At 43.5% G+C, this 23,943-nt stretch overlaps 2 protein-coding genes across 2 annotated transcripts in view; one reads left to right on the forward strand and one right to left on the reverse strand.

Moving 5' to 3' along the window:
• On the reverse strand, positions 1-8,609 carry LOC145395916 (aquaporin-11-like). Its single transcript, XM_080269442.1, has 5 exons — positions 8,426-8,609; positions 3,203-3,371; positions 1,396-1,588; positions 698-918; positions 1-252 (listed from the first exon to the last, which is right to left on the reverse strand). Exons 2-5 carry the CDS (start codon positions 3,369-3,371, stop codon positions 53-55), a joined length of 783 nt encoding a protein of 260 aa, XP_080125568.1. The 5' UTR covers positions 8,426-8,609; the 3' UTR covers positions 1-52.
• The window catches only part of AQP (aquaporin), a 22,797-nt gene continuing 4,111 nt past the window's right edge, over positions 5,258-23,943 (forward strand). The window contains exons 1-4 of the mRNA XM_080269443.1: positions 5,258-5,315; positions 22,015-22,183; positions 23,034-23,226; positions 23,580-23,800. Coding sequence (XP_080125569.1) covers positions 22,018-22,183; positions 23,034-23,226; positions 23,580-23,800 — 580 coding nt within the window. The 5' untranslated portion in view covers positions 5,258-5,315; positions 22,015-22,017. The remainder of the gene's footprint in view (positions 5,316-22,014; positions 22,184-23,033; positions 23,227-23,579; positions 23,801-23,943) is intronic.

Consider the following 23,943-nt stretch of genomic DNA (forward strand, 5'->3'; position numbering starts at 1 on the left):
ACTACTTCTTCTCAGGAATTGATTAATGGAAGATGAGAGCCAGGCAGCCTCACTATTGCTTCTTCGTTTTGGTCTTAGTGGTGAGACGAGCCCTAAAAGCTGGGTGGTTCCACAGACGCAGGGACATCATGGACCCAAGGATAGAGCCAGCCCAGTACACCAGGATGTGCTCCATGTTGGTGTGGCCGCGGCAACTCCACTTCAGCCCTGTCGCCAGCACAGGGTTGAAGTACCCACCAGAGTAGTCCAGTGCTGATGGAAAGAAGGCAATGGTTATATACTTCTTTTACTCTAATTTGGCCAAAAATTTGCTACCCTGGGTTAAAGTAGCTCCCAGAGTAGTCAATAATGATGGAAAGAGTGATTAAATTAGCCATTTTCATTTAACTTGAACCAGATTTTCATCTTTTTTGCAGCTTATTCCATGTAATCCAGTGGAAGAATGAGATGTACGACTCTGCATCATTTCCATAACGCTTCTTCATGACTTCCACCACATTCTAGTGTTAATCTGTTGTTACAACTCAGCATTCAAGACGACGATGGAGACAATTCATTTTTTGGTCACCCATTCTGGGATTAAGGTATATGTCTATAAATAAGTAGGTGATGGATAGCTACAGACTGATAGATGGATAGTTAGGTAGTTAACAGATAAATATGCATAGTAGATACGAACCACACCAGACCCACTCACCAAGAAGAACCATGGCAGTTGTAAAGAAAGAGTCGATAGCAGCTGCAAATTTGGGTTGAAGCTGTCCGATGGTGCGAGAGGCGAGGCAGCAGGCGCAGGTGAGGGCACACTCAATCAGGAACCCCACGGCAGCCGGTACTTGCAGATCAGCCGTGCAATCATCCAAGCGTCGATGTATGTGTATTTGTGCCAGTTCCATCGTCCATAGCTGCCTCATCCACCTGTACGAAGGAATTTTTTTAGCTCCTCTTCTACAAGCTCTCGTCCAAGCTTATGTACTCATCAGGTTGTACTGTACTTTATTGTACTGAGGTGTTTTGGCCATGTGGAGAGGATGGAGGGTGAAAGACTGACGAAGAGAGTGTATGTGAGTGAGGTGGAGGGGGGAAGAGGGAGGGGGAGGCCGAGGATGAGATGGAGGGATGGGGTGGAGAGGTATTAGAGAGAGGGGGGTGTGAGTTGGGAGCAGGGCAGTGAGATGGCGGGGAACAGGGCGACTTGGAGGCGATTTGTTTGTGGCCACCCCAAATGGGATTGAGGCGTCTGGCAAAAGAAGAAGAAGAAATTGTCATAAAAGGGAAAATTGGGGTTTGAGCTTGGGGTACGTGGGACCTCTCTCTCTCTCTCTGCTTGTTATTTCTTTTCATTTTGGCATTACACTTCAATACAAATGAAAAGAGCGACACATGCATATTCACCTCGATGCAACAACAGCTCCAGCCAGTTGAGCGGCCATCTTGAGTGCTATATGTAGAGGATTTGCCCCGGCCTCCACATACTGCTCGAGAAGGACATAGGGACAGCCAGTGGTCGGTCCCCAGCTACGCCCACGCCACAGGATTAAAAGGAAAATACAGAAGCCCCACACGAGCACTCCAAACTTCTCTAACACTGGAAGGAAGAGAAAGTTTATAATGGTGGTGTTGATGATGGCTGGGTTTTCATATTAAGTTTAAAACACACACACACACACACACACACACACACACACACACACACACACACACACACACATTGTTTTCACCTGACGGAACTAAGTCAATCTCACAATATAGCTTTTCAGGGGACATTATGTATTATAACTTCCACCACCAAATGATTTTATTCTGCTAGAGAGACAGGTTAATGAAGGGTATATCTAACTCCTCCACTTACGAGAAGTCTGTCCTAATTTGAATGAAATTATCTGGAGGCAGGAAGGATTCAGTGGAAATGCGTCATTGGATTGACGGGGTTGATCAGAGATGGAGGTGGCATGGAGTCACATTTGAACCGCCCGCCACCTGGGCCACCGGCGCCATAGTGGATGTTGGTAAACGGGGTGTGTGTTGGTGTTGGTTCCTCCCACATTTACTCCATCATGCCGGTTTTTTGGACGTATAGGAGCAGGAGAGACTGTAAAGCCTTCCGTAGGTGAGTTCTGAAGCTGTGTCTATGTGTAGGTCAAGTAGAAATAGTTTAAATAAAAGAAAATAGCGTCATTCCTCCATGACGATGCCTAATGTCGAGCTGCGGCTGCATTTTTAGAACATATATTCATCCCTTGCCATCCATATGACAGGTTGTGAGGCTTCAGGTAATCACAAGACTCTTGATTAAGTTTTGGGATGTTGGGGCTGTAATATAGAACCAAATTAAGAGGCAAACCTAACTCAAAAATCTACAGTTTAAACTTTACAGACGTGTGTGTGTCTGGACGGAGCTTATATGGGTGGATGCAGGAATGAGTCTCCTTGGTTACTAGTCAAATCAATCCCCCACTTTCACAACACTTGGCCATCAACCGAGCTTTTGAAAGGGGTTGGAACTGTCAGCTTAGAAACAATCAGTGCAGTGAAGAGTTTACCCTTTACACATTAACTTAGCCTCTCGTCTTTTTGCTCCTTATTTTACGTATCCCTGTGGCTGAAAAAAAAGTGCTACGGTTCTGCATCCTTTCCCTAGCACTTCTTCGTGACTAGCATCGTATTCCAGTGTTAATCTATTGCTTCAACTGAGCATTCAAGACGGCAAGAGAGCAATGTTAGGCCAAGTTAGTGTGAAAAGAGTATAGTGTGTTGGTGATGTTGTATATAGTGAAGGGATTTATTTTTCTTCCACATGTACCGGTATTAACATATGTATTATTGAATCCGAAACATCCTTTTGAATATTTTATACTTTGCTTAGTAATACGTGGCTGTTAAATGAATAAATGGCACCGCACCTGGGAAATATTTATAACTCCTTTTGGGTTTAGTTGGCCAGGCGTGTTTCAGAGTGGAGGATAAGTTTGACTAGTAACCAAGGAGACCATGCACCCACGACTTGATATTTGGATGCCGTGAGTAGGCCAGTTCCTTTAGCTGAACAAAAGTACTGATATACTGTACTCACCATTGTCAAATTTAAATGATAGATGAGAGAGAGAGAGAGAGAGAGAGAGAGAAGACCTGATACAAATACTCACTTACCAATGTCAAATTTAAATCATATATGCTAGAGAGAGACAGAGAGAGAACATACCCGTGCCCAACTCAAATGACACACAGCATATCTCCACAGCCGCCACAAACTCCATCAGGCAGCCCCTCAGTAGTCTGTTATAAATCCATTCTTGTATTCGGCCACGTAGGAAGTGAGAGAGAGCCAGGTGTCCTATTGCGCTGGTTAGGGAGGCAATTACGGCCATCATCTGTGGGTGGAAGGCTTGTTAGGTGGTGGTGGTGTTAGTAGTAGTAGTAGTGGTTGGGTGTTGGTGATGGTGGTGGTAGTAGTAGTAGTGGCAGTTGTGATGGTGGTGCTGGTAATAATAATAATAATAGTAGTACCTTAGTAGTAGTAGTAGTAGTATGGTTGTAGTAGTAGTAGTGGTAGTAGAAGTAGTAGTAGTATGAGTAGTAGTAGTATATGGTAGTAGTAGTAGTAGTAATAATGATGATGTACACTAATTCACTGCCTGGGAACCACCTGCCCTCCAAACAGCTGTAGAGAATCACAAAAGTATGGAGGTCACTCTCTTATCTCAAGGTCCATGGGAGGAGGTCAGCATCTAGAGGTGTTTTCTTCTTGTTTATACGTCTCTCTCTCTCTCTCTCTCTCTCTCTCTCTCTCTCTCTCTCTCTCTCTCTCTCTCTCTCTCTTCTTCGACGTTGGTTACTGTCTTGTATTGTTTAATTTCTTTGCTTGTTTATTTATCTATCCATCTATCTATCTGTCCATCCATGTATCTATCTGTCTATCTATCTATTTCTATCTGTCAGTCTATTATTTACTTTTGTTAGGGTATGTAGGGTGTTCCGCGATCTATCTGTCTGTCTGTCAATCTACACACACACACACACACACACACACACACACACACACACACACACACACACACGAATACTGTCCCTTGTATAGCGGTAGTTTAGAGTACGGTAGATTAAGTTACATATGTTAGAATGGCTTAGGAAGTTAGATTCGTTAGGGCAGGTGAAGGTAGACTGAGTTAGGAAAAGGAAAGATAGGTTAGGTTATACAGGGTTAAGAGACGAAAGGATTGGCACTTTGGATGGGTTAAATCAGATTATGTTAGTATAGGGTATGTCAGAGTAGGTTAGAATGGGATAGGATTAGGTAGGACTGGATAGGTTAGGTTAGACTGGGTTAGGATAAGGTAGGATTGGATAGATTAGATTAGATTAGATTAGGCTGGGATAGAATAAGGTAGGATTGGATAGGTTAGGTTTGATTAGTAAGGCAGGTGGGGAGGTTGTGAATATTCTGGAAGCACACTTACAACTTCACTAAAACCACTTGTAAAAATGCACTTAATGATCACAGGTGTAGTTAGGGAGACAGCTTGTGAGAGACTGAGAGGTGTTAAGTAATTGCAGTTGTACCGTATCTCTTATCTCGTGTTATCTCTTAAGGATTTTTTTATGTCGGGTTCTCACACACACAATGCTTATCCAGATACTTTCACACATTGTCACACGCACGCAGATAGACAGACAGACAGGTAGACACAGACAGACAGGTAGACAGACAGACATAGGTAGGTAGACTAACAGGCAGGCAGATAGACAGACACACAAACAGGCAGGCAGGCAGACAGATAGATAGACAGACACACATACTGACAGGCAGACTACATTGGCTACTAGACACAACGTACGAGACACTGAACATACTAGACATTCTCCACATACTAGAGAGAGAGAGAGAGAGAGAGAGAGAGAGAGAGATTAAATGAACAAGGTAATCATTGGCAGTAGTTAACTTGGCACTCTGGCACTTAAAGTTCTGGTTTGCTGCTAGAGAGACAGAAAGACAGGCAGAGAGAGAGAGAGAGAGAGAGAGAGAGAGAGAGAGAGCAACCAATGTAAGATCACTTACTCAATATTTCCCTTTAGATATATTGGCACACTACCGTATATTTCTCTCTCTCTCTCTCTCAACCAACGTAACATCACTAACTCTCAATATTTCCCTTAGACACATTGGCACACCACCGTATCTCTCTCTCTCTCTCTCTCTCTCTCTCTCTCACCTGGCACCCTACCCTTGGCACTCTCTCCACACCCAGTCCTGCCCAGCATTTTCGCCAGGAAGGAAGGAAGCCTCTTTTTCCTCTAAATCTAAGTCCTAAAGAAGCGTGAGTTTTTTTTCTAGATGTTTACCCTGTGTTTTCTCCCTGGCTAACCCTGCATCCTGAGAGGGGTAGCCATGTCTTGAGATCGTGGGTACAGTGCCATTCTCTCCACATTAATATCGTGGTTTTTCGTCCTTGTGCGTTCCATATCCCGTAGCACTTCTTGACTAGCGCCGTATTCTGTGTTTTTTAATATTTTTTTTACTTCGTTCAGTATTTTGTCCTCTTGAGGCTTAGTTCCTCTAGCTTAGTGGCACAATAAGACAATACTGTGGCTCTACATCCATTCCGCAGCACTTCTTCGTGACTAGAGCTATATTCACCGTGTTGATCTATTACTACAGTTCACCAATTTCATGCCTTTTCTCTCTTCACCTTAACTTGGCCCAGACTTAAATTTTATCGCTAATTTGACGAAACTCCAGTGCTGTAGAAAGTTAGTATGTCGCCTCTGCTTCGTTTCCGTTGCACTTTTTCGTGACTAGCATTAATCAATCACCTTTTCATAGTTTTTGAGAAATCGCTTATTAAGAATTGTCACCCCTCTGTATTTCCTTCTTCCTATGATCTCCAGTCATTCAAACGTAGTGTGTCCAGGCATCTCGAAATGAACTGATCTTGCATGTGGCTCTCTTTTGTTTTTGTTTTTGTTTTTTTTTCTTGGAAGGAACGGTTTGCGGGTTCCTGGCCTTTGGTACCTTCTTCCTTGCATTAAAATAAAATAAAAATCCTTTATATGCGGCAAAGTGGAAGCACAGCATTATTCAGCAAAAACTTGATAATATGCCAAAGCTATTCTCACACTATAAATATCTGTTTTAAATGCGATTTTTACGATACTGCAAAAATTATTAGTGTGAGGTGCATGACATGAAGGGATGGAGTAGAGAGGTATATAAGAGAGGGGGGTATAAGTTGGGGAAAGGGCAGCATCATGGCAGGGGACAGGAAGACATGGAGGTGATTTGTTTGTGGCCACCCCTTACGAGATTAAGGCGTCTGGCTGTAGATAGATAGATAGGTAGGTAGGTCGATAGATACAGATAGATGTTCAGTTAACCTGTAGACTGTTAATTGCTTCACATAGATGTTTGTGGGGTAATATGTACCGTATTTATATAGGAATTGTGTGTGTGTGTGTGTGTGTGTGTGTGTGTGTGTGTGTGTGTGTGTGTGTGAGAGAGAGAGAGAGAGAGGGGGGGGAGGGCGGTAGTGTGCCAATGTATCTAAGGAAAATGTTGTGAGGTAGTGTTGTTACATTAACTGAGAGAGAGAGAGAGAGAGAGAGAGAGAGACTATATATAGCCTGGACTTGCTACAATGCTACTCAGATTGCCCCTCCCCCCCTTGCACTCACTGCTCACATTGTCAGACTCTCTCTTTCTCTCTCTCTTTCTCTCTCTCTCTCTGAAGATAACATTTCCTCTTCATAATCCATTTCCGGAGATAATACTCATTTCCTGCGATAAGAGAGAGAGAGAGAGAGAGAGAGAGAGAGAGAGAGAGAGAGAGAGAGAGAGAGAGAGAGAGAGAGAGAGAGAGAGAGAGAGAGAGAGAGAGAGAGGAGGAGGAGGAGGAGATAGGAGACGGGGAGGAAGAGGAGAGGGGAGGAAAGGGAGAGGTTATAACGAGGGAGGGGAAGAGAAAGAATAAGGAGGAGAAGAAGGAGAGACAAAGGTGGAGGAAGGGAGAGGATAAGGGAAGACTGGAGAAGAGAGTGAGGGAGGAGAGGAGTACGAGAGAGAACTGGAGGAGAGGAGATGGGGAGGAGGGAGAGGAAAGTGGAGAGGAGGATAGAGGGTACTACAGGGCAGGGTGAGGGAGGAAGGGGGAGAGAAATGGAGGAGAGACTAAGAGGGGAGGGAGAGGGAGAGGACAGGAGAAAATGGGAGAGAGGAGGATGTGGGAGGAGAGATTAGGTGAGAGGGAGGGATGGGGGAGAAGGGAGAGGGGAGGGAGTAAGAAATGAAGGAAGGCAAGAGGAGGGATAGGGGAGAGGAGGGGGTAGGAGGAGAGACAGCTGGAGGGCTAGGGATGGAAGGGAGGGGAGGGGGAAGGGAAAGGGGGTAAGTGTAGAGGGTAATGGAGGGGACAGAAGAGAGGAGAGCAAGAGAAGAGGTCAGTCTCGTGGTAGTAAAATGCTTAAGTTGGTAAAAGGTCATCCAAACAAATTTTATCTTAGGTCACACAGGTGTTGGTACGAGGCGGTAATGCTAGTATGTAGGTTGGACAGGTGTGTGTGTGTGTGTGTGTTTGTGTGTGTGTGTGTGTGTGTGTGTGTGTGTGTGTGTGTGTGTGTGTGTGTGTGTGTGTGTGTGTAATGACGAGAAATGTAAGTAGGTATGTGTGATGTTAGTTTTGTTTGTTTGTGTGTGTGTGTGTAATGACGAGAAATGTAAGTAGGAATGTTAGTTTTGTGTGTGTGTGTGTGTGTGTGTGTGTGTGTGTAATGACGAGAAATGTAAGTAGGTATGTGTGGTATTAGTTTTGTGTGTGTGTGTGTGTGTGTGTAATGACGAGAAATGTAAGTAGGTATGTGTGATATTAGTTTTGTGTGTGTGTGTGTGTGTGTGTGTGTGTGTGTGTGTGTGTGTGTGTGTGTGTGTGTGTGTGTGTGACGTAAGGAAATAAACACAGGTGTGATGTCATACGCATACATACGGCCATCCTCCTTTACCTGTGTTCCACGATAAACAACATGAAATAGTAAATAAACCCAAGATAATGAGTAACTAATTTAACATCCCTAAAATACCAAGATAAATAATACTTCAGGGGTGACTTGCATAAATAAAAATAGGAATGATGTTACGGTACACTTCTCCATCCATCTTCTCTCTTCTACAATAAACAGTAAAAAATAATTACAATAAATGTGCCTAAAAATAATGGGTAACTCATTTAGCATCACAGGGAGTGGCTAGATTAATTTATAGAGCACTTAACATCTTGCATTCCTTGATTTATCCAAGAATGCATAACTAATGACGAAGCACATAGGCCTAATTAACCCAAAATAAAGACTGAATACTTAAAAAAAAGGTATTTAAAATAATAATAAAAACTGTAATGTACCGTCTTTAAAATATGGTACACTAGGAAGCATTAAGTACCTTGTCTGTCGTGTCTGCTTTTTCAACGTTACGGTGGGGACAGACTTCAACCGCACAGTTTTTCACGATTTGCAACGCTCCACGCCCCCTGACTCACTTCACAGCACGTCACACGGATGCTCTCATGTCTCCCCTGTCACTTTACCGCCTCCCCGCTGTCCCTGTCTCTGTCTGACCCCCGCTGGAGATGGATAAGTGACAACTGTTCAACTTATCCCAGACGATGTGGACTCCCATGCACCCCTCCCACCTTCCTGGCCTCCACCCCGTCCGTGTGTTGTAACTGGATTTGACTTTGGCTTCATAGTGCCTCCCTGTCATTCATATCCATTTGTTCTGACCAAAAATACATTAAAATCAGACAGTAAACGGGTTAATTTCCTCGTTTTTATCCACATTGCTTTAGATTTTGCTTCCTGATATCACTGACTCTGATTTACGTGTCTTCGGCTATCCACTCGCACTCTTGAATGTTAATGAGGTAACTACACATTCCCTTCCTCACATAATCACCCTGTGCTTGCCAAATTCAGTAAAATTCATCATAAATTCAGTCAGTGATCAGTAATGCTTCAAAATCCTACCCATGGAAGCGAAACACGAAATATATTGACAATCGGCAACTCTTTTTTGACACCCGTGACGTAACAGGTGATCAGTTCTCAACCCTCTCGTGCTCCGCGTGGGTGCCCTTCATTTTGGTGCTCACAACACTATATAATATTTTCTCGGTCAGTTTTTATTTTTCTGGTAAAGTCGAAAGCTAAATTGAGAGAGGATGGGAAGCTAAAAACCGCCTTGGAGATTTAAAATTCGTGCCGCCATTGCTATAGTTGTGATTTCCCCCACTCGTGTAAACAGCTGATTTTTGTTTACGTTTGACAGCTGATTTGTGTTTACGTTTGACAGTTGGTTTTTGTTTACGTTTGACAGCTGATCTCTGTTTACGTTTGACAGGTGATCTCTGGTTTGACAGCTGATTTCTGTTTACTTTTGACAGCTGATTTCTGTTTACGTTTGACAGCTGATTTGTGTTTACGTTTCACAGCAAGTCTCTGTTTACGTTTGACAGCTGATTTGTGTTTACGTTTGACAGCTGATTCCGGAGTGCCTGTGATGTAAGTAGACGTAATTTATTTATGTATTAATTTACTGCGTTATGTATTGAAGGATTTATTAATGAAGTGGGATAGAAACTGATAAACAGAGGAATGTAAGAGGGTAACATGGTGCCCGTGTGTAAGACCATTCATTCATTCATTCATTCATTTCATTTATTCATTCATTCATTCACTCATTCATTATTGAGTCACATACTGAGGAGCTTATTAATGAAGTGACAGATGGTGATAAACAGAGTAATGGAAGAAGGTAATAGTGTTGATGGGGCGCCAGATTAAAATGTTCCCCTTCTGTGGTCGCCATCTTCCTTTCCGGGGATAGGGATATGTGAGGGTAGTACATTATAAAGAGGCAGACATCGGGTAAGGAGACTCCCTAACACCTCTTCCTTGGCGATTTATTTTTGGATACGGCAAGCTGATGTCGTTTTGTGCGCTGTTTATGCAGAGTATGGTGATGTAGAATAATTTACTAAGCACAGAAGAGGACGGCAGGGTGTTATAGTAGTAGTAGTAGTAGCAGTGGTAGTAATAATAGTAGAGTAGTAGTAGTAATGATAATAAGTAGGATTTATTACAGTGTTTATATGAGCTTATTTATGACTTGGCGAGAATAACAGTAATAAAAGAGAATGGAATGTATGTAGGTATATGTGGTATTATGTAAGGGCAGGGTCGTTTTGTGTGTGTGTGTGTGTGTGTGTGTGTAATTGAGAAATGTATGTACTGTAGGTATGTTTGGAGTTATGTAAGGGTTTTGTGTTTGTGTGCGTGCGTGTGTGTATTCACTGAGAAATGTATGTAGGTATGTATGGTATTATGTAAGGGTTTTGTGTGTGTGTGTGTGTGTGTGTGTGTGTGTCACCTTGGCATCTAGGCTATGGTTACCTGGCACCCTACCTGCCTAACTCACCTGGCTAACCTTTCACTGTTTTTGCCTAACCTGTCTCATTCCTACCTCGCCCTGCCTTACACCTGAGAGAGAGAGAGAGAGAGAGAGAGAGAGAGAGAGAGAGAGAGAGAGAGAGAGAGAGAGAGAGGTTGCGAAAGGTGAGGTGTGTAATTAGAAGCGTGTGTGGGTTTTAATTCGTTCTAATTATCGATAAATATAACAGCTAAATCCTCGAACATTATTATTATTATTATTATTATTATTAGTAGTAGTAGTAGTAGTAGCAGTTGACCCTTGTGCGGTGTGGTGCGGTGAGGATCTGTCCGTTCTCCCCTTTGGGGCTAAGATGTGAATGAATGTGTTTGAATGGATGAGTAAATGGAGAGTGTGTCGTCCTGTCTCGGCTACCTCCCTTTCCTTGGGGAAAGCAGCCTAGGTATATAGATAGATAGATTATTATTATTATTATTATTATTAGTAGTAGTAGTAGTAGTGGTGGTAATAGTAATAGTAGTCTTCAATCTTCTCTCTTCCTTTTCCTTTTATTATTAACTGTATTGTAATATAAGGCTTTCCATATTTTTAATCTAATCTATTACCAGTATGTATCCATTATTTTCAGTTTTTACCAGTATTACAACAGACAGGCAGGAAATTAATCTTTTTTTTTTTTTCTATATTTTTTTAAGTTACCAAAATCTCTCACGTACTCACTGGCACATGAGAAAAACGCGGGGAAATGGAAGCTATCTTTATTTTCTCACATTTAGCTTTACTCCTCTCTCTCTCTCTCTCTCTCTCTATTTATTCTGTTACGTGATCACCTTCTGCATCACCTTCTGCAGTTGCGAATTGTGACTGGAATCCTTGCATTTCAGAAACACGTACTGTACTTCCATGGCTTTCATTTCCAGAATTTGTGATACTTTTTAGCTCCCTGTATATTGAAGTCTTTTATTTTTTCAGTGTAATTTAGGGTACAGTGTGGTTATAAAGTTAGATTACTAGTGGACGGATTAGCTGTTGTTACGGGAGAGACTAGAAGAGAGAGACAGTCAGAAAAAGTTACACATTTCTTGAACGAGTGGAACAGAGAGAGAGAGAGAGAGAGAGAGAGAGACGGGGGGTGAAGGAGAGAGGAATTTTGTGGTATGAATGAAATGGGAGGGAGGAGGCTAGGAATGTGAAGTATTGAGGAGAAGGAAGGAAGGACGGGAAAGAAAAGGGGAGGAGGAAGGAAGAGAATGAGAAGAGGAGGAAGGAGGGAAAGAAAGAAGGAAGGGAGGGAAAGAAAGGTGGAGGAGTTCAGGAATGTGGAGAATTAAGAAGAAGAAAGAGGTAGAGAAGGAAGAAAGAGAAAGAACTGTGCTTTTTAAAACGTGGTACTGTATTTGGTGTAGATAACTTGCACAGGGGTGATGGAGCCTTCTATCTATCTATCTATTGCCAGACGCCTTAATCTCGTAAGGGTTGACCACAAACAAATCGCCTCCATGTCGCCCTGTCCCTCGCCACTTCATTGCCCTTCTAACCACTCTGTATTTACGTAACTTACCGGTATACGAGGAGCGAAGACGACGTGTTCAGCGCCAGACTTGATCGAGTAGTGGCGGGAACCCAGCAGCTCTTACCCTCTACATGAACTGCCACACTCACGCATCCTCACTCTACGCCTCTCATATCTGGCTTCAGGTCACGGCTACTTATGCTAGAATTACGCTATGGCTTACAAGTGACGGTACTTTGGGATCAGCTATATTTAGAGTGGATTAACGCGTGTGGAAAGTAAGTCGCCATGGGAAAGGTGTTAAGGAGGCTGCCTTAACCCTGGAAAATAGAGTATCCAGTCCTGGGAGGGGGTTATAATAGACACTGATGAAATAGATAAATTGTTAAGTGAGATTGGCTGTCCTGGTAACTCCTCTTCCTCCTCCTCCTCCTCCTCCTCCTCCTCCTACTACTACTACTACTACTACTACTACTACTATTTTTTCTCTAGTTCAGGTGTGGAGCGGACCCATTTTCTGTCACTAGATGGCTGTGAATAATTTAATACGAACGAGAATATCAGGACAAGAGCCAGAACGAAGAGGGTGATTATTGGCCAAAGCACTGTTGATCTGTGTTTGTGTGTGTGTGTGTGTGTGTGTGTGTGTGTGTGTGTGTGTGTGTGTGAGAGAGAGAGAGAGAGAGAGAGAGAGAGAGAGAGAGAGAGAGAGAGAGAGAGAGAGAGAGAGAGAGAGAGAGGTGAGGATATAGCAAGCGACATCCTTTCTTTCTTTCTTTTTTTTTTTCTTGGGGTGGAGGGAGAGAGTGACAGGGGAGGAAGAGTGGGGGTGAAAGGGGAGGGGAAGGAGAGGGGTAGGTTTATAGGATAGGGGTGAAGGAGGAGGGGAAATATGTAAGGACTGCCAAGTGCCAGCACCATAACACCTGAATTACCTACACTCACCTGAACACACACACACACACACACACACACACACACACACACACACACACACACACACACACACACACACACACACACACACACACACACACAGAAACACACAATTATCACGCACACACAAACGCACATTCCTTCTTACACACCTACACATGCACACACAAATATTACACGCACACATTCCTTGGTACACACATATACTTGCACTTATGTAAGCCTGTGTGTGTAATGATATGTAGACACGCACATACAGTCAAGAACACGTAGACTTGCCGTACACACACAGGTATGTATGACGTACACATGAATAATTAAGTTACAGGGTCATACACACATACATACCTGCATACATACATACATACTTTCATACATACATACATTCACATATACGTACATAACTTAATGAAACGCACATAGACTACCTTATTTTCACTTATTTTCTCATTCTCTCTCTCTCTCTCTCTCTCTCTCTCTCTCTCTCTCTCTCTCTCTCTCTCTCTCTCTCTCTCTCTCTCTCTCTCTCTCTCTCTCTCTCTCTCTCTCTCTCTCTCTCTCTCTCTCTCTCTTTCTTTCTCTCTCAGTAATGTCTTGGTAATTATGCAGCGTTTTATTCTACTGTTGCAAGCTATTTTAGGCATATCTTTGTGTGTGTGTGTGTGTGTGTGTGTGTGTGTGTGTGTGTGTGTGAGAGAGAGAGAGAGAGAGAGAGAGAGAGAGAGAGAGAGAGAGAGGAAGAGAATGTTATGTGTGAGAATTGATTTATATTTAAGTGTGTGTGTGTGTGTGTGTGTGTGTGTGTGTGTGTGTGTGTGTGTGTGTGTGTGTGTGTGTGTGTGTGTGTGTGTGTGTGTGTGTGTGTGTTATTCCATCACTTGGGCACTACAGTATCATGTTATATAGTTTCCTTTCCTTCCCCTCCTCTCCCCCTACTTTACTACCCTCCTCTCCCCTCCCCTCCCCTCACATAACCCTTCTCTCTCCTCCCTCCTCCTCTCCTTACTCCCCTTCCTCTACTCAATCTCTCTTCCTTCTCTCCTTACCTTCCCCTCATTCATCTTCTTCTCACCAATCTTTCTTCTTTCCCTTTCCCTTCCCTCTTTCATATAACATTCCCTCCCCTTCCCAGTCTGTCTTTCTTCTCTCCATTACCCTTTCCTCATCCTCACTTTTTTTTCTTCCTCTCTCTTCCCTTCCCAGTCTCTTTTCTCTCCTCATACTCATTTCTCTCTCTTCCCATTCCCCTACTCAGTCATTCTCTTTTCGTCTCCCTTCTCTTTTCTCCCATCTCTACTCTCTTTCATGTTCCCCCTCCCTCCTTTCTCCATTCCCTCCTCCTCACACTCATTTAATATTGCTCTGATGCTTCAATTTTAAAAGTAAATGAACAGGTTGATTTTATTTCTCCATATGCGTTTGCTCCCTCTGTGATAATGATAAATAAATAAATAGGCAAGATAATATTTACATCTGCTCTCCCTCAAGGCAGTGAAATGTAAACAAACGTCAGCTGATCAGGGGAGGAGAGGGGAGGATAGGAGGTGTCATGCTCAGTGCCTCAGTGTGCCAGTAGCAGTGAGAGGAGGAGGACGTCGCCCTCTGCACCTCCACCCTGTCGCCCAGTTGATGTCCGTGACGTCAATGTGTATAATAACCATCTCTTTAGCCTGTTATTCAAGCCATGACATTGATCTTACCGTCGTTATTCACTAATTCATTTTTAGGTTGTGTGTAGAGTGAATTACGTGTACGAGTGAAAGATTGATTTAAAGGTGAAATGGAAATCCCTGACCTTCCACACATGACTTTGTGTAGTGTTGTGTAGTGGTTATTCAGTGGCATTGTTTGTTGTAATTAATTAGTGTTGTTGCTAATTAAGAAACAGGTAATTAGGTATGAAGTGAGCTGGTGCACTGGGGAGAGGGAGGGGAATGGAGAAGGGAAAGAGGGGAGGGGAGAGAAGGGAAGAGGGGAAGATGCAGTGGGAGGGGAGGTGTCTGGAAATGTTGAGGAGAATAGGAGGAGGGAGAGGAGAGAAGAAAGAAGAGAAGAGGAGAGGAGAAAAGAAGAGAAGAGAAGGGAGACGAAAGAAGCGGAGGGAAGGAAAGAAAAAAGAGAAGTGAGGAGGGGAGAGGAGGTGTGAAAAGGAAGGGAAGAGGAGAGAGAGAGAGGAAGTGCTAAGGAAAAATAGGGGAGGGGGTTAAAAAGAGTACAGGGAAACTAAAGAGTTGGGGGAAGAGAAATAGAGAGGGGGAGGGAAGTAAGGAAGGTGTGGAAGGAGAGAGGAGAGATGGAAGTGAAGGGAGAGGAGGGAGGAAGGGAAGGGAGAGGAGGGAGAAGGGGAGGAGAAAAAGGGAGAAGGGAGAATAGAGGAGGGGAGGGAGTAGGAGTAAGGAGGGGAGGAATCAGTTAACCCTTTGCTGAATCAGGAAGGCTCATGATACATCTCCCTTCCCTCCTTTCTCTCTCTCTTTCTCCATTTTCTCTCCCTACATTCCTCCCTTCTCCCTCCTCTTCCCTCCCCTCTGCAGTCCCTTCTCTATCCCCTTTTCCCTCCCCTCTCTCTCCCTCTCCCCATATAAATCCTCTCTCTCACTTCCCATCTTCCATTTTCTTTACCTACCGCTACTTCTTCCTTCTCCCTTATTTTCTCCCTTAATCACCCTTTCTCACTTTATTTCCTCCACTTTATTCCCCTTTTCTTATTCTCTCTCCCCTCCCTTTTTCTCTTCTCTCTTCCCTCCCTCTTCTCCTCCCCTTCCTTCATTTTTTCACCCTCCCTCTCATCTCTCTCCCCTTCCCTTCCCTTTCCATCCTGTCTCTTTCTCTTCTTCCCTCCCTCTCTCCCTCCCTCTTCACCATCATTTTCCTCCCTCCCTTTCCTCCTGTCTTTCCTTCCTTCTTCCTTAACCTTTCATTCATCCTTCACTTTTCTTCCTCTCTCTCTCCCCCTTCCGTCCTCTTCTCTCCTCTACATTCGTTTGTATTAAATCTCTCTCTCTCTCTCTCTCTCTCTCTCTCTCTCTCTCTCTCTCTCTCTCTGTCTCTCTCTCTCTCTCTCTCTCTCTCTCTCTTTTATGGGAGAGGCCTTAGATATATGTGGTTAGCCTTGGAGTTATGTATGGCAGGGTAGGGGGGTTGAGAGAGAGAGAGAGAGAGAGAGACGAAAAATCTGATGGAGAGGAGGAAATCATATTAGAGAGAGAGAGAGAGAGAGAGAGAGAGAGAGAGAGAGAGAGAGAGAGAGAGAGGGGCTGGAAAATAGAGGGGAAAATCAGAGTAAAGGATATTATGGAGGGGGAGGAGGGGAGGGGAGGGGAGGGGGAGGGGAAGTGGAGAGGGAGGGGGAGGAGAGAGGGAGGGGAAGTCAAAGTAGAAGGGGAGAGAGGAAGGATAGGGGAGGGGACTAGTGGGACGGGGAGGGAAGAGGACGGGAGGGGAGAGGAGGAGGGGAGGGGAAGGAAGGGGAGGGGAGGGTACACTACAGTAAAATTAAAGCTGACCCTCTCCTTCCCTCCCCTCCTCCTCCTCCCCCTCCTCCTTCTCCTCCTGCTTACTTTCTTCCTCCTCCCCTCCTCTTCTTCTTCCTCCTCCCCTTCCTCCTTCCTTTCTTCCTACTTCTTTCCTTCATCTTCCCCTTCTCTTTTCTTTTGCCTCCTCCTCCTCCTCCTCTTCCTCCTCCTCCTTCTTCTTCTTCTCCTCCTCCTCCTTAATACTCCACATTCCTGTCCTCCCCTTTCTTTCATACCTCCCCCCCCTCTCTCTCTCTCTCTCTCTCTCTCTCTCTCTCTCTCTCTCTCTCTCTCTCATCTATCTTTATTCCTCGCAACATTACATTTTTATCTCTATTTCCATCTACCTATTTGTCTATCTATGTATCTATCTATTTATCTATCTGCCTGTCCCCTTCTGCTGTCTGTCTGTGCTAAGTTAGAGTAAAAAGAGTTTAGGAAGAGATGTAATGATGAAGAAAAAAAAATCTTTGTGTATAATGAGACGCATTTTGACGCACTTCTGACGTGACTAGATCGTGTTTGTGTGTGTGTGTGTGTGTGTGTAATAGAGGTTAACATTGTATTATATAGTAGGTATAATTAGTGTGTGTGTGTGTGTTTGTGTGTGTGTGTGTGTGTGTGTGTGTGTGTAAATAGGTCAGTTGTATTAAATAGGGAGTAGGTATAATTACAGTGATATATTAGCTTGTAAGATTAACATGATTTTGTGTTAGATCTCGATATGTTTGATAGGATGGATTGGGGCGTAAGGAAGGCCAGAAGATGGTATATGAAGACTTTAAGATGGTGTATGAAGACTTAAGATGGTATATGAAGACTTAAGATGGTATATGAAGACTTGAGATGGAATATGAAGACATGAGATGGAATTCGTAGACTTTAAAATGGTTTATGAAGACTTTAAGATGGAACATGAAGACTTAAGATAGTATTTGAAGACTTGAGATGGTATATGAAGACTTAAGATGGTATTTGAAGACTTAAGATGGTATTTGAAGACTTTAAGATGTTATATGAAGACCTGAGATGGTATATGAAGACTTAAGATGGTATTTGAAGACTTTAAGATGGTGTATGGAGCTTTTTTCTTTTTTTTCCTTTTTTTTTCACCATCTCACCCCACACCAAGCCATCTCTTCCTCTGGCAATGATTCGTCCACATTCAAGTTATCAGTTTCCGTCCGATTTGAAACTGCTGCTTGTGCCCTGATGGTGACTACAACAAGGTGATATGTACGTCGATGATGCTGTGTGTACCTCCTTGATCCTGTGTGTACCTATGTGTGCGCCTCCATGATCCTGTGTGTACCTACCTCTGTGTACACCTCTACGATCCTCTGTGTACCTACCTCCGTGTGCAACGCGGTGAAGAAGGCGTACATCAACAGAGAAGGTGTAGAGATCACTGAAGATGAATATAGTTCCTCAATAAAGATGCAGAGGTCAATGAAGATTATGCATGTCAATAAAGATGATATGTGCACTGGTGAATATGATGCAAACCTTAGTGAAAAAGATGCATTTTTTGACGAAGATGATGCTTATGTCTGCGAAGATGTGTATGTCAGTGAAGATGATGGATTTTTCTTTGAAGATGCATGCCTAAAAGAAGATGATGCTTGTCCTGATGAAGATGATGGGGTATTTGATGATGGTGAAGCATACCTTGATGAAGATGATAGGTTCCGTGATGAAGAGGGTGGATTTCTCTTCGAAGATGTGCAGTTTAAGGAAGATGATGCCTACCTTGTTGAAGATGAGGGGGTGGTTGATGAAGACGGTGCATTCTTCAAGCCCTGTGACTCCCCCTCTTTACCCCATCACCTACGGGACATCAATGGACTCCTGGGGGCTCCATAGGGCACAGGAGAGGTAAAGGATGGTCATGCCCTTCGTCTGCAACCCTGTCCTCAGCACCGCCTTACTCTTCAGCACCCTAGTGGCTCCCTGTGTCCTGTCCTGGCTGGCTAGAACCGAAAATGTCCGTGAAAGTGGCGGGATCCTTAAATATATCAAATTATCCACATTCAGTCTGCTGGCTTGTGGGTTTTTTTTTATACCTTTATGAGCAGTATCTAGTCACTCTTGAACGTCCATCAGTAGTCCAGTCATTCTTTGTGGACATTTGAGCGCATTTTTAATATATATAGAAAGTGGGAGAACTAACGCCATCTGTTGACTGGATTCCGCACTATTTTAGCGAGCTCTTGTTGAAGTTTCCTCATCCTGGTAATCGCGTGTGGCTGACCAGTTCATCTTAAACTTTCATGATTGTTAAAAATGAGGTTACAAATCTTAAAATCATATTTGTGATTATATAAAAGTCCAAAAGTTAAAACCATATCACACACTGAGAAATTTTATGACCGTGCGATTCATTTGACCTAAACTTTATGACGTACTGAGCTCTTTATTACGTCAGCCACAGCGAATATCAGAGCCAGCACGCACAGCACCGCACAGCACTTTCCTCAGCACCTGCACAGCACTTATTATGCACATTTGTAAACGCACCTGCACTTGCACTCAATGTTTTTCGAAATATTGTCTTAGAAATCTGAAAAAAAAAAAATCCTTTAACTTAGCGGTAAGATCCCGTACGTTATGATTTTAAAAGTATGACAGTTATTCCATAGGCCTAGTTTTTTAAAAATTACCGTATATTTGAATTTTAAAAAGTATGAATTCTTTTAGCTTAGTAATTGTAGGAACTTGTTATGTAGTGAAAGTTGAAAAAATGTTATAGTCATGTTGATCTAGTCACTGCGATTCCCGTATATGTGATTTTTTACAAGTATGTATCTCTTTAGTCATGTGTAATGGTTCTTTTAAATTCTTGGTCTCGTCGGATAAGGAAGCTCCCTAACACCTTTTCTTTAGTGATTTATTTTTGGACACGGCTGGTTAATATCGTTTTGTGCGTTATTTATGCAGAGTATGGCGATATTAGAAGGATTTAAGTGCCACAGAATATGATGGCAAGGTGTAATAAGCAAAATAAATCACTTAGGAGGAGGTGTTAGGGAGTTTTCATACCGACTTTGTTAGCTAATGCACTTGTGTATGATAGAATTAATGTTTTTTGTTGTCGTTGTTAGCGTAGAGAAAGAAACATTTAAATAAACAAATAATTTGTCTTTGTGGCTGTAGAGTGTGATACTGTAACTGTATTGTAGTTTTGTATCGTAGGTATTGCTGTATCGTTTGTTAGCACTTTAGAGAGGTGGGTGAGTGGGGGAAGGGCAGCGTGATGGCAGGGGACATGGAGATATGGAGACGATTTGTTTGTGGCCACCCCTTACGGGATTAAGGCATCTGGCTGTAGATAGATAGAGTAGGGTGCCCAGTTATCCAAAATAAATTGCTTAGGGAAAGGTGTTTGGGAGCTGGTCTTAAAATATAACCATGAAGTAAACAGGAGTACCCAGTCATCTAAAATAAATCACTTAGGGAAAGGTGTTAGGGAGCTGGCCTTAAAATATTGCCACGAAATAAGAGTGCTCAATTTACCCACCCTAGTCCACCACTCCACCAAGACTATCGGTACCAGTGTAATAAACAAAATAAATCGCTTAGGAAAAGGTGTTAGGGAGCTGGCCTTAAAAAAATAGGCACGAAATAAACAGGAGTGCTCAGTTGATCCACCCTAGTCCACCACTCCACCTAGACTATCGGTACTGGAGTGGAGAGAGGTGGAGGGAAGTGGAGTGAAGCCTCAGGAAAGGAGCTTATAACAGTTACCACGTTTATGTCACCCTGTCTGTCTGTTGGTGTATAGAGTTGTAGGTTGTCCGTGTGTGTGTGTGTGTGTGTGTGTGTGTGTGTGTGTGTGTGTGTGAAAGTAAATACTGTTTGGGTTACGTGAAAATTAACGAGCCTTTGATGTCTGCTAAACGTAATATGAAGTAGAATACACACCCCTAATTACAGAAGTTCATTTAAGTACCGCCTGTGGTAATTGGGTATCATTAGCCTGCATCCCATATTACAGAACGCAGTCAGCAACCATAGACCTTGCATATAGGAAGGCCAGATACATCCCCTCATCATCATGTCTAAAATTATTACCAAAATAGGAGGGGTGTGTGTGCTACTGTGTAATTTTAGGTCACAAGCATTTGGCCTTTTTGGTAGGTAAGAATGATAGGTAGGGATTGAAGGGAAGGGGTAAGAACATGCGTCATCCCCCTCCCCTTCCCTTCACTTCCCTTTCCTTCCCTTCCCTTCCCTTCTCTTCCCCTGCCTTCCCTTTCCTTCCCTTCCCTTCCCCTCCCTTCCCTTTCCTTCCCTTCCCTTCCCTTCCTTTCCCTTCCCTTCCCCTGCCTTCCCTCCCCTTCCCTTCCCTTCCCTTCCCCTGCCTTCCCTTCCCTTCCCTTCCCATCCCATCCCATCCCATCCCATCCCATCTCATCCCATCCCCTCCCCTCCCTCACTTTTTGCAGACCAGTGATTACTTAGGTAGGACACACACACACACACACACACACACACACACACACACACACACACACACACACACACACACACACACACACACACACACACACACACACACACATCCAAAATTCCGGATCTGCCCTGAACGAGTCTCCTTGATTACCAGTCAACTCGACCCTCAAATCTGACTACACCTGGGCATCAACTGAAGTGAAAGGTGTTAGGAATCTGTGCCAGGTTAGGTACACACGTTATAGATAAGGGTTGGTGGAATTATTATTATTATTATTATTATCATCATCATCATCATCATCATCATCATCATCCTTTCTCACTCCACCCTCCTCTGTCCTCGTCTCCTTTCCTCTCATCCTTTGCATAACCCCAGCCATATAAGGCCTCTATAATCCCTACGTGTATGGCCTATAATGTGGTTTCATCTATATATAACTCAGTGTGTCCCTCTCCTTCATAGGCTGCACTACTACACACTCGTTTTCTGTGATCGTGAGCCCAGATGGTGAGCTGAGTTTAGAAATTAAGCTCAAGGGGTGTTGGAAGTCCCTTTGTGATAGTTAAGTGGAAGCCAGTGGGTAAATTAATAAGTCAGTGGTCAAAATAACAATTATAATGCTAGTAATTACCGTATAATAATAATAATAATAACAATAATAATAATAATGGGATAAAAATTGAGCAAAACTAATAATAAGGTACCGGTATGTAAGTTGGCTGAATTTCAAAAGTAAGGTAAAACGATAGTGTGTTTATCATGACAGAAATCTAACCCCCTTACAGCTTAGTTGACAGGTGTAGTCAGGTTTGAGGGTTGATTTGGCTAGTAACCAAGGAGACTAATTCCCACCACAGAACAAAGGCTCATTGAATTTCGTGTAACCACAACTTAATGTTCAAGTTTTGGGAGCTGTCCATTTCCGTCTCAGGCAAGAACAAGCTTAGTATAGTAATGAAAAAGTGTTATGGAAACGACGTAGGACTGTGTTATTGTTGAATTTTCCAGTTGAGCAACAGAAAATGAACTGACAGAACGAAAATGTCAACCAAATTAAGGTGGATGAAATATATGGAATTTTTAAAACTTACATATTCGCAAAACAGCTCAAATCCCCACCATGTTACAGTAACCTACCCAGACTAACACCACCACACCCTTGCAGAAGATGTCAATCATCGTGTCGTCGCTGACCATCGCGACGCAGATGGCGCTGTCGCACGTCATCCGCGGCCGCCTCAGTGATCTGGTGCAAAATGACCTCCTCAAGGGATGCCTTCTGGAACTGGTGGCAGCTGCCGAGATGTGTGGAACTTGCTATGAACTGATTATCGGTAAGGTTTAGAGATGTGGGGAGATGTGGAGGAAATTAGAGACAGAACAATAGAGGGGAAGGAAAGGATGAAAGGATGAGAGGGAAGAAATGTGGATAGGGAAGTAAGAGAGGAGAGTGGGAGAGGGATGGGAAGGGGTGAGAGGGATGGGTAATGGTGTTGGGAGGAAACTAAGAAAGATAGAGAAAAAAGACACTGGCCATCGCAACACAGATGGTACTGTTGTACGTCATTTGCATCTGCCTCAACGAACTGGTACAAAAAGCCTCCTTAAGGGATGCCATCTGGAACGGGTAGCAGCCGCTGAGATGTGTAGAACATGCCTCAGATTGATTATTGGCCTGATAATAGGTGATCTGGAGAGGAAAGAGAGGGAGGGGGAGGGGTGTTGTGAGGAAGTAGGAGAGGAAAGGAGGAAGGTTGGAGTGATAGAAAGGTGTGGGGATGGAAAGGGTGAGGGGGAGTGGATGTTGGGAGGGAAAGGGCAAGAGGAAGGTGATGGAAGGAGGGAAAGGGCAAGAAGAAGGTGATGTGGGGAGGAAAGTAGTTGAGGGCCATTCTCTTCCCCAACTTAATAACACAAATGTGGGGTAGTCCACAAGTAGCACTCCACTAGAAGCTCAACTGGCAGTATCTTATATACAGAGGGGGTGGCCCAGTCTGCTGGTTTGGGCTTGATTGTGGGAGTTGGAATGAATAAATGATGCTGTATATACTGTACATTATAAGGCTGACTGAACCATCCCCACAACACACAGTAAATCACCCAACAGAGTGAAAAAAGACTGTTATATATTTACGTCCCAGCGTATCATTCTCCACCCTAATGTACTCTCCATTTTCTCCGCAGTGGCGGATAACTATGGTGTCTCCGCATACGGCGTTTACCTGTTCCTCATGACCATCTGGTGGGGACAGTCTTGGGGCACTGCAACGGCCTGCCCTTATAGCTTACTGGAAGAGTATGTGGAGGAGGGCACCAATCCACTACATGTTGTATTTAAGATGATTGCGCAGGTTATTGGAGGGTTAATGTCGTTTAGGTGAGTGATTGGATTACCTGTGCTTCACTATAGCTGTAGCCTCAGGCTTATCTGAAGCATTAACTTGGTGGACTGCAGTCTCAAAGTTGCCCATCTCTGGCAGTCCACCATCCCCTGTTTGAAGGATAGGAAGGGAGTTGAGGCTTAACTGCAGAGAAACTCAGCCACTGTGTATTGTTGCCACTACATGAAGGTGTCCTTCACCTGCACCAAATCAGCAGTAAAACAGTGTAAATAACATAGATTCAGAACCAACCGCCTAGAAATAAATATTAATGAATCTACAAATCCACTTAGAATATTAGCCACACAATTATATTAGCTTGTAGTAATTCCATATTTGATGGTTACAGATGGGTTAAGCAGCTCTGGATGCTGGAATTGGCTCAGACACACATTGGCCGAGGAGTTGAAGACTGCACGGCTGATCTCCAAGTTCCTGTCATCCTCGGGTTCCTCATCGAGTGCATCCTCACCTGTGCCTGCCGACTCTTCTCCCGCACCCTGGGCCAGTTTGAGCCTAAGTTTGCCTCAGCTATAGATTCCTTCTTTGCCACATCCATGGTTGTCCTTGGTGAGTTGGGTTAATTCACTTTTGTTCAGAAACATTTACTATTAATCCATCATTTGTTCCTTTATTGTCTCATGAGGAGCCTGCTCACTTAAGATGAAAAGGGAAAACATGAACCCTTATGATGAAATGACGACCAGATAGTC

This window comes from Coenobita brevimanus, chromosome 33 (genome assembly GCF_032717465.1).
Source record: "Coenobita brevimanus isolate Jiangsu-jjx chromosome 33, ASM3271746v2, whole genome shotgun sequence".
Classification (NCBI taxonomy): domain Eukaryota; kingdom Metazoa; phylum Arthropoda; class Malacostraca; order Decapoda; family Coenobitidae; genus Coenobita; species Coenobita brevimanus.